General features: G+C 44.4%; 1 protein-coding gene across 1 annotated transcript; it reads right to left on the bottom strand.

Moving 5' to 3' along the window:
* Positions 1-1,001: 1,001 nt before the first annotated feature.
* RARRES1 (retinoic acid receptor responder 1) lies at positions 1,002-9,250 on the bottom strand. The gene is made up of 6 exons (XM_032193581.1): positions 8,992-9,250; positions 4,451-4,513; positions 3,374-3,548; positions 2,563-2,699; positions 1,669-1,731; positions 1,002-1,575 (listed from the first exon to the last, which is right to left on the bottom strand). The coding sequence occupies exons 1-6, from the start codon at positions 9,232-9,234 to the stop codon at positions 1,417-1,419; spliced, it is 840 nt and encodes a 279-aa protein (XP_032049472.1). The 5' UTR covers positions 9,235-9,250; the 3' UTR covers positions 1,002-1,416.
* Positions 9,251-9,666: the final 416 nt, after the last annotated feature.

Genomic DNA, 9,666 nt, shown 5'->3' with positions numbered 1-9,666 from the left:
AACCTGTGTCATGTCAGGTTCTGGGCCACTGAGTGAAATCTTGGCCCTACAGAAGTTGGTAGAAATTCTGCCTTTGTATTCCAGCAGGGTTGCTACTTGCCCAGAAGTTACTACGTGCAGTTGCTTAACTGCCCTAAGTTGCATTATTTATATGGAATCAAAGTAATCCTGGTATGGCGAGTTGAATGTATGTGATCCTCTGTCTTTGCCACTGCTCTCCATACTTTGAACACAGTAAGGAAATTAAACTTGTGGTTAAGTGCATTGCTGAAGTAGAGCCCCAAAGTGCAAAACCTATGCTATTTTCATGTTTTAATTCTAAAATGTTTTTATCAGTGTTAGTTCCTTTTTAACTAAAGAAATGTTGCCATTAAAAGCTCTGATTTCATGCTTTTGAGGAGAAATGTTTTGTCAGCACAAAAGAAAACTTGAAGGATCTGTAAAATGCTGCTTCACTGAATTTATTGTAATGGCTGCTGTGTGCTGATACAAAAAGCTTGTCAGCAGAAGTATATCAGGCACTGATACACCTGTGTAAAACACCTGAATCTGGGAGGTTATCAGATCTCCCAGCCTACATCTCCCCCGGGTAGAGCCTTCACATTAACTACTGAAGGTAAGAGCAAGAATTGCATCTGTACTGCAAATACACTAAGACAACATTCTCAGTTTCCATCTGATAAACTCTGCCTTGCAGTGTTCTGGTCTGGTGACAGATGTGGCAAGACAACAAAGCGTTTTTCTTATATCAATATTTTTTGAGTTGACTTCACAAATATGAGAGAAGAAACTTTCTTTTTATGTAAGTTTACACAGCAGGGCAGAGCTGTGCATCAGCAGGACTAGGACACGGGAGGTGCTGGTTACTGGCTTCTGGGTGGCTTTGTGGGGAGAGGTTTTGCTGCCTTTACTCATCCACATCCTTTCAAAGGCCTTGCACTGGGAGGAGGTGGAAAATTGGGGTCAGCAGCATCATGAAAGAAAACCCAGCTTCCACCATGTGTAATGGCATTTGTTTTATTGGAGATAAATTAAAAATCAGCATGTATCTACCTCAAAAAAAAGTCAGCAGATATTTCTTAGTGACAGATTAACACTTTTCCTCAAGATTTTTATCCAAATATATTACTTTTGTTCACAAACCATGTTACTATAAGTAACAGTAAGTTAGTGACATAAAATCAACTTGTGTATGTTTATCTGTATACATAGTAGCAAAGTTTTAGGTAGATCTCTAGAACATGAATTTAGAGAAATTACAGAGATTCATTTTGGAACAAACAGGCTAGTGGAAGCATTCAAGCTTCCTGTAGTGAAATTCACTGTAGTGAGACTTGTATAGAAAAATTACCACAACTTCAGGCCTATTAACACAAAGGTTTTCTATTTAATATGTGCATAAAGCTGACAATCTCTTTAAAAGTTTTCTTCCCTTTCATGTGTTATTCCAGCAGCTGACCCAGATTCCATTCCAGATCCATCTTCAAGCCGATGACTGTCTGACTCACAGGTGTATTTCACTTTCAGATGGCGACCAGGAAGCCAAATGAGGCGCATGTGACACAAAATCATTTCCTGGAGAATGGATTTAAAAATATTTGTCTTTTAGTGTCTTCATACTGTTTTTCTGCTGGTGAAGGTGGGTATTATATGAATCTGCTTTCTTACCTGTGTCGGCATTTCATGGAGCAGGATGGTGTAGTCAAACTCAAGGGAATCATCTTTCCTCATCTGGACATGTATCAAAAGAAAAGAAGAACACAAGTTATATTGGTGAAGTTCAGGATCTACCCTGATTTACGTGACTGCAGCTAGCTTGCTTAGGGAGTGAGATGAACAGGGCTCACTTACGGTAGCTGGCTGGAGGAAGACAGGTTTTTGTATATGGACAGAGGGGGAATTAGGAGCACTCACCGCCTAAGAACTTTGAAGGCACTAACTGTGGTGTAGCTGTAGTCTGACATGAAACTAGGCTTACACAGATGGAAAAGAAGTGAGTTAACTGTCAAATAAATTGGAGAGTTTGGGCTGACTACTAAAGTCTCCTTTGGGAAGATGCTGTTCTATGTAACTTGGGAGTAATAATGGAACACACTGTATGTTGATCATGGATGTGTGAGAGAAACAAAGCTTGGGCAACTGCTATCTCGTGTGCTGTAGGTGTAAGGTACGTTCAGCAGAGAGCATGAATTGGACTGATGCTCCACTTAAGCTTGGCTAGAAGGGCAGATAGCACTAGGAGTGACTTAGTGTGGAGCTGATGAACTGCAGGACTAGATGTTCAAATTATCTCCTGATTAAACCTGCAGAAAGCCAACAGATCCACTCGTGCAAACAAGAAAAACCAGACTTTATCCAAATGAGTAAGTTTTTTCTGCCAAAACCTGGATTGGCAAAGTAATTTATTCTGATGGAGACACTTGTATGGGAAGCCACTGGGATTTGGGAAGAATCATCCCCCCCTGCAGTGCGTGAGGCTGCTGACAGCCGTTTTATTCTCTGCTGCTCAACAGCCTGTCAGCCTCTGCAAGGCAGACGAAGTGGAAATTCCACTTCACTTACCCACTGCTTCACAGACTTGACTTGTGACATGAAGTAACCCACTTTCTCTGTTGACTTCTCCCACATCATGTAACTGCTGCCAGCAACAGCCAAAGCCCACACTGGCTCAAAGGCAGGTTCCATATTTCCAAAGATGTCTGAAAGGCAGTAATATAAAAATGATTAATTCTGGCTGTTCCTCAGAAAAACAAACAACCACAGAGCACTTTTGCCTGGCATAGCACTCTGCCTGGGAATTGGTTCTTTTTTTCAGATGTGTTACAATCTTGGAACGGGAGGAGAATGAACTTGTGCTAAACTTACTGCAACCACAGAACTATGAGAGCATGATGGAAGTGAAAGTTTCCAAGAGACATTACTCACAGGTTCCCCCAGGGAAGTGAGGAACCCAGTGTCCACAGTAACAGGGGTCATTGCCACCTGAAGGAAAGGAGAGCAGTGCCCTCGGTTTCCAGGATGGAGAAATTGTTGGTCATTCCTTGTGAATTTCTATCCACAGCTGGGGAAGGTGTGTGCGTTGAGGCAGTTGATACTGCTTAAGGGCATTTTGCATTCACTTTGAGGTAAAATTGCATGGTCTTGTTTTTAAATCCAGAACACCCTCACAACATTGTGAGGACTCCCACTGTTGGGAAACAGTGGAGGTCTTTTTCTCCCCAGGAACTGCTGGCAAGGCAGTTGTTTTGGTAGTTAGCTCTATACTTTTAGGGTTTCACTGTGTGTTTCTGCTTTTTAAAACACACATTTGTTTGTATCCTTTAGCGTCCAAACTCTTTAATATGAAATGAAACAGTTGATTGGAGGAGCATACCTGGAATATTGCTTCCAATTATTGGTTTGGTTTGGCGCTTAAGTTTTTGATATAATCTGTTGTCCTCTTCTTGGATTTGCTTCTGGTCTTTGGTGTTTATGCACTTGATATTGACAGCAGGTGGAGACTTTTTCTTCGGATACAAGACTGTAGCAAGGCAGCTCCCAGCATTTTCCTATAAAAGTAGGAATTTAAAACTTTAACATTTTATTTACCAGCAACACATTTTTAATGAAAATCTTGGCATTAATATGTGAAGTATATACATGTATATGGACTAAGTACACACTTACAGAGGTCATAGAAAGCCTTTAGAAGGTTATCTTTTTTTCTTACAGAAAGCTAAAGAAGTTAAAACAAGGCTAAGCTGTTTTGTTTTTTTTTAATATAATAATTACAATGTAGCAGAAATGTATCAAGTCATCTTGGAAATACACTTGCAAATTCTCAAGAAATAATATCAATTGATAATGGGGACTTTAATTGTATGACACTTCTGCCTTGAAACAAAAATAATGCTTCATGTTATGTGGTACCCAGGGACATGGGTTAGTGGGTAATATTGGTGGTACAGGGACAGTTGGACAAGATGATCTTGGAGGTCTTTTCTGATCTTAATGATTCTATGATTAAATTCTAAAAATAATTTGAATTGTATAAGTGTGTAATAGAAGAAGATGCTCATAGTTAAATCACTAGCGACAACTGTGCCAGAATGAATGGAAAGAGGGTTATAATTAAAAATTATAATTAAAAACAAAGCAACAGTATTTATTCTTTGGTGTGTAGACACAACAGGAGCTACAACTGGATAACGAGGACCATACTGTGACACTGGGTTTGGATCACCACAAGGTCTGACTCAGAAGCTTGATGTGACTTAACCAAGACAGCCTTTGCAGGCAGTGCGCAAAGCAGGTGGCTGCAGTGCCTGCAAACCATGGCCCATGCTGGAAAGGTATAACCATGAAAGTAATGCCTCAGATCCATTTACAGAAGCACTTAAAGATACCTTGTTTTGAAGGAGTTGGAGTTTATGCACGCAGTAAGAGGAAACGTGGGGGACTGTAAACTTACCCTGCTTCTGTAGTCTTCGGTAGTGAACTGCAGGTAATACTTCTGACCCATTCCTGGAATGCTCTGAAAGAGAGAAGGAGAGGAGGAGTCAGCCTGCAGTGTAGTTGCAGTCCTACGCTCTGTAACTCACTGAGGTGTGCCACAAGCACAGAGGAGGGAACCTGCGGGTGCCTTGACTACCTCACGGCCTTGTAATGCCACGAAGTTGGCCAGGGGAGGGCCATGGAGCTGATCCGAACAGCAAACGCAAAGGATCTTAATAAATAACCTTTATAAAAGGATCTTAAAAACAACAATAAATAGAGCAACACCTCTGTTTGGTAGTCTGGTTTCTTTTCTAAACACAATACTCTTCAGGTAAACAGGAGGGGCATTCTGGCTGTTTGCACAATGCTGGCAGTTAGAATCCAGAGGAAATGTGCACATTTTATTTATCTAAACTTGGCCCTTTGTGTTCCATCATACTTTCTTCCACGAAGCCGTTAATAGCGTACTGTTAGCAGAGTTTCATTTACAGGGCAAGGCCATCAGCCCAGCACCTGCCTTTAGTACATACACGTTAGGCGCTGCAGATAAGAGGAAAAATTGGTTTAGCCATTTGCTCTACCTTCGTGAAATCTCCTCTTTAAAGGGAGCCAAGTTTGGAGTTGGGCCACATAATACCGTGAAGGGAATGAAAGAAACAGTGGGTAAGTTCAGACCTTTATAACTTTTTCTCTGCCCTTCTCTCCCTCCCTCACTTTGTGCGCTGGTTAAAACGTTGGCCTGATCTACTTAGTCTTAAGTCAAAATGACAGGTTTTTACATGTTAATACAGTACATTTTAATCTTACCGTAGCAAAATGGTAAAAACTAGCTGTCTGAACTGCAGGTTTATGAGAAGGATCTAATCTCATAGTTGCTGCCGTCAAGCCTAAGCCTCTAATTATTGGAAAGGTACCCTAAAGATACTATTACTGCAGATATATTTTTTCTAGCATTTTTCATTTGATGAAGTATTGGTATTTTTAAGCACAGTGACCTAGGCTTACTCCTTTTCTTATCATCAGTACTACAGATGAGAAAACCTGAAACAGAGTCAGATGGACTACAACACTCCTGAGGCAGAAGTTTAGTTCTGGATTAACAAATAATGGAGGGGGTTTCCTGCTGAACCTCTTCCTCAAGCAGCACAATACAGCAGCCAGGCTGCACGCTGGTCCTTAACAGCAGCTCTTCTATAGCTAGGTCAGATCTTTGCAGTCCAGCATATTCAGTCATTAAAAAAAAAGTGTTCAACTTTTCTTCCAAAATTACTTTACTTGCACTGCTTTCACCTGTCTTGTCTCCTAAAGAAAAAAATAATTTTTATAGCTCTGATAACTTTGAGAACAGTTACCATATTCTGACAGAATATCTCAGGAGTTTCATTTCACTTGTTTGGTATCACGTGCTAATAAAGAAAAGATACAGTGGAACTTCTTATCCAGTCTGATTCTTCTCAGCAGAAGAGAAGAAAAACTCTTCATGATTAACGGCTTGTTAAACACTTACTTTAGAAAAGAACACACCATTCTGTGCTCATGTGGTTTTGGAGCTGGTATTCTGTCTGTCTTCAACACCACCACCACAGCAGCACTGCTCACCTAGAAAGCTTTCAAGTGGCACTACACAGATAAAATACAAAGGATGTGCATAGCAGAGGACTTCTGATCTCTCACCGGGGAGATCTTACCTTTGGCATGAAATAGTTTTATTTTTTACAAATGTATTTCTAGTATCTAAGAAAAGAAAGCACTTCCACAATTACTTTCACTATTACCCTACAGTGCATTGCTATAAACCGTTGCATACTGTGAATTAAATAAGTGCTGAGGGATATTGTACATGACACAATGATGGCAGGCTGAAAGTAACCAAAGATAAAAGTGTCCAAAAGAAAAGGAAAACAAGTGAGTAATTCATTTTTCCACTGAACAGCTGGGTCACGGGATTGTTTTATTACCAGGCTCAAAATTAATGCAACTTTCATCACAGATTTCTAGTGCTGTGAAGGCCAGAGCAGCTATTTAACAGCAGTTTCATTCCAGGTCCTGACAGAAGCAGTTTGACAACGAGTTTACGCTGCTCTAACCCTCTGCTGGCACTGGAAGGGGCGATCCCTCTCACCCCTTGCAGCAATTTCCCATCTCCTCTGTGTTCCCTCACGGGGTCAGAGGGCTGACCCGACCCCACACGCTGCCACAGGGTCCTGGGGGGTCCCCACCTTGCAGCCTTCCACTGCCCCTATAAGCCAGCTCAGGTGGCTTCTCTCCTGGCTAGTGGGGTGGGAAAAGCCAACAAGGATTGCCACTTTCTCTGCCCCTCAGTATCTAGCTTTTCCTAGACAACCTACCTACCCTGCCACTGATCTCACCTTCCCCACCCTAACCTGGGGTCCTGACAGATGGAAATTCAAAGAAACCTTTTAATTGACTTTAATACCAGGACCAGAGTCCTGACATTATACTCTTTTGTGTCAAGATGAGCTTGTGAAGACAAATTTCTGTCCATAGATTAGTATTTGTATCCCAATTGAAGCAGTTGCAGTTTAGTCAAGGGGTCACCTGGCATTACCTCTGCACCTGACCTGCTGATTCACCGACCTAACTGCACAGTTACACTTTCCAGAGGCATAGAAGATTGTTTTGGGGAGCCAGTTTCTGAAAGTTTCTCTTCAGTTCTAGGATCTTCAGCTGGCACACGCTAAGGCTTCTCTTCTCAAATAATGTATTTTAAAGCATAACTGTCAACAATTCCTTGAGATGCATGCTGCTGTTTTCTGAAAGATACCCGTTTAATTAAAAAACCCTCACATTGATGAGAAGGGACAGAAAGAAAAATGCAGCCAATGGAAAGGTAGGAACCATCATATGTTTGGCACATGCCTGCTGCTTTTTGCCAGAAGAGGAAAGCACTGAAGTTTCCTTTTACCTGAACTTGAAAAATCCTTCACATCTAGCAGAGTTACCATACTGGGGACTGTCTCCACTCTTGTTTCCAATTAACACGGTTTCACTGGTCAGTGGGCTAACAATGTTTGTTTTTAAATGCAATGCTCATGATTACACTTAATAATAAAATTATCCTATTTCTGCTAGACCCAATAATACATTAGCAAATAGGTAACTAGCCTTCTTAAAAACAAACAATATCTCTGTCTCTTATATGCACATTAGATAGCACATTCCTTCCAGGAAATTCTTTTCATTTTTTACAGTGGAGGACAGGAAACAGGGAAGTGACCATGTCTGCAATGTTTCTTCTCTTGTTTTTACAGCGTATGAAGAGAAAAAAGGGAAGTAAGCTGCTTAAATTGGTTACAGCAAGCTCCTACAGCATCAAGTGCTGTGAGGAAATAATGAGGCATTTCATTTCTCCATAACGAACCAATTTCTTCTTTCCTGTATTAAAAGGCAGGTGGGCAATACTGGATGGAGAAACTCCTTTTCCCTCATTCCAGCTGAAAGTACCTCGCAAATACCCAGTTACACTGGGGTTGGAAAGAGGATCTGCACCAACCACCTCCTGATACCTGTCGGTTTAGGAGAGAAGTGCAGTGCTCCAGCAGCACACACTGCTCCCAGAGGCAGTGCTGTCGTGCTTAAAAGAGGCACAAGCACCTGTAAATGTAAATATGTATGCATGCATGCATGCACGGTACCTTGTAAAGTGCCCAGTAAATACAAAAGGGCCACCGGTACATTTCAAGAGAAGTGTCAAATATTGTAGTCAAGTCCTGTCACTGATTTCTGCAGCAAGCTCAGAGGGAGAATGAGATGTCACACCAGCACATCCATCTTCAGCATCTGCTAAGCTGTCTGTTTACCAAAGCATTTGGGAATGATGATAAGCGCAGTAAGCTCCTTACAGGCTACAGTCTCAGGTAAATCTATACCAGGACACCTCGCTGGTGTTCCCAGCCAGATAAGACGACTAATGCTATCATTCAGCCTTATCTTACACAAGGCAATACACAAAATCTGAACCGTTATGCAGTAGTTCATATTTTGTCATATTTGTGCTGAAAACCATGAAGGATAAAAAAGGTGGAAACGTTGACTTCACTGTCTCTGCCTCGGGCACAAACCCCATGCCTCAGTTTCCCCTCTCCCATCTGCGCTGTGATGCTTTGGGTCCCAGCTTGGGCCACTCAGACCTATCACGACTAGCATTTAGGGGACAGTTAAATCATTAGGCTGCTAATTAATGACCTTTGGGGCAGCTCCTCCCTCCCTGCTGGGGGAACCAGGTGCCCTGAGGGCAGCAGCAGCGCCTGAGGGGACGCGGCCGCGCCGAGCCCCCTGAGGGGAAGGGGCGGCGGGAGAGCGCCTCGGCTGCTGCCCACCGCCCCGTTCTATTATAATTATTAACATTATTTAATTTTTCGTTTCCCAGCGCCGCTTTCTGCCCTCGCAGCCCTCCAAGCGCCCCGCTGCAGGGCGCCTCCCGCCCCGCTCTCCTCAGGAGCCGCAGCCACCTCTCTTCCCCCCCCCATTCGCCGCCCCGCGGGGTGCCGGTACCTTCACGGTGGCCTTTCGGACCTGCCCCAGAGCCCGCAGCCCGCTGGGGGACGCCGCCTGGAAGTTGTATTTGTGCAGCGCCACCCGAGCCGCCCCCACGGCCAGGCGGCTGCTGGGGTCCAGCGACCGCTCCGCGCCCAGCGCCCGGGGCGGCTGGTCCCCCACAGCCGGCGGCGGGAGCTGGGCGCTGAGGAGAAGAAGGAGGAGGAGGAGGACGGGCAGAGAGGCGCCGAGCCCCTGCATGGTGCCGGCAGGCGGCGGCTGAGCACTGAGGCGGGCTCCCGGAGGGGCCGGTACTAATAGCGGGGCCCGGGCCGCCGCCTCCCGCCCTCCATTCCCCGCCCGGGAAACGCTGGGGAAGGTCCGGGCTCGGCGGCGACTCCCCTTCGCCTCAGCCCTCCCACCTGCTGCAGGGCTGAGGGGGCTGAGGGCAGCCGGGGGGGCGTAGGGCTCCCCTCAGCCCCCCCGGGTTCCCCTCAGCCCCCCGGGGCTCCCCTCAGGCTCCCCCAGCCCGAATGTCCCCTCAAGGGGTGAAGCGGCCCCCTTCTCAAGTACCATGCGTGAAACACTTCTGGTGACAGATAGCAGAGCCAATACAGGCCATTGCGCTACAAGCAGCTGTTGTCTCCTCACCGTTTTTACCCTACAACCCCCCCAAAACTAAACCTGCTCTCT

Source organism: Aythya fuligula, chromosome 9 (assembly GCF_009819795.1).
Source record: "Aythya fuligula isolate bAytFul2 chromosome 9, bAytFul2.pri, whole genome shotgun sequence".
Lineage (NCBI taxonomy): Eukaryota > Metazoa > Chordata > Aves > Anseriformes > Anatidae > Aythya > Aythya fuligula.
Note: the sequence above shows the minus strand (reverse complement) of the source record. Positions and strands in the feature narration are given on the sequence as shown.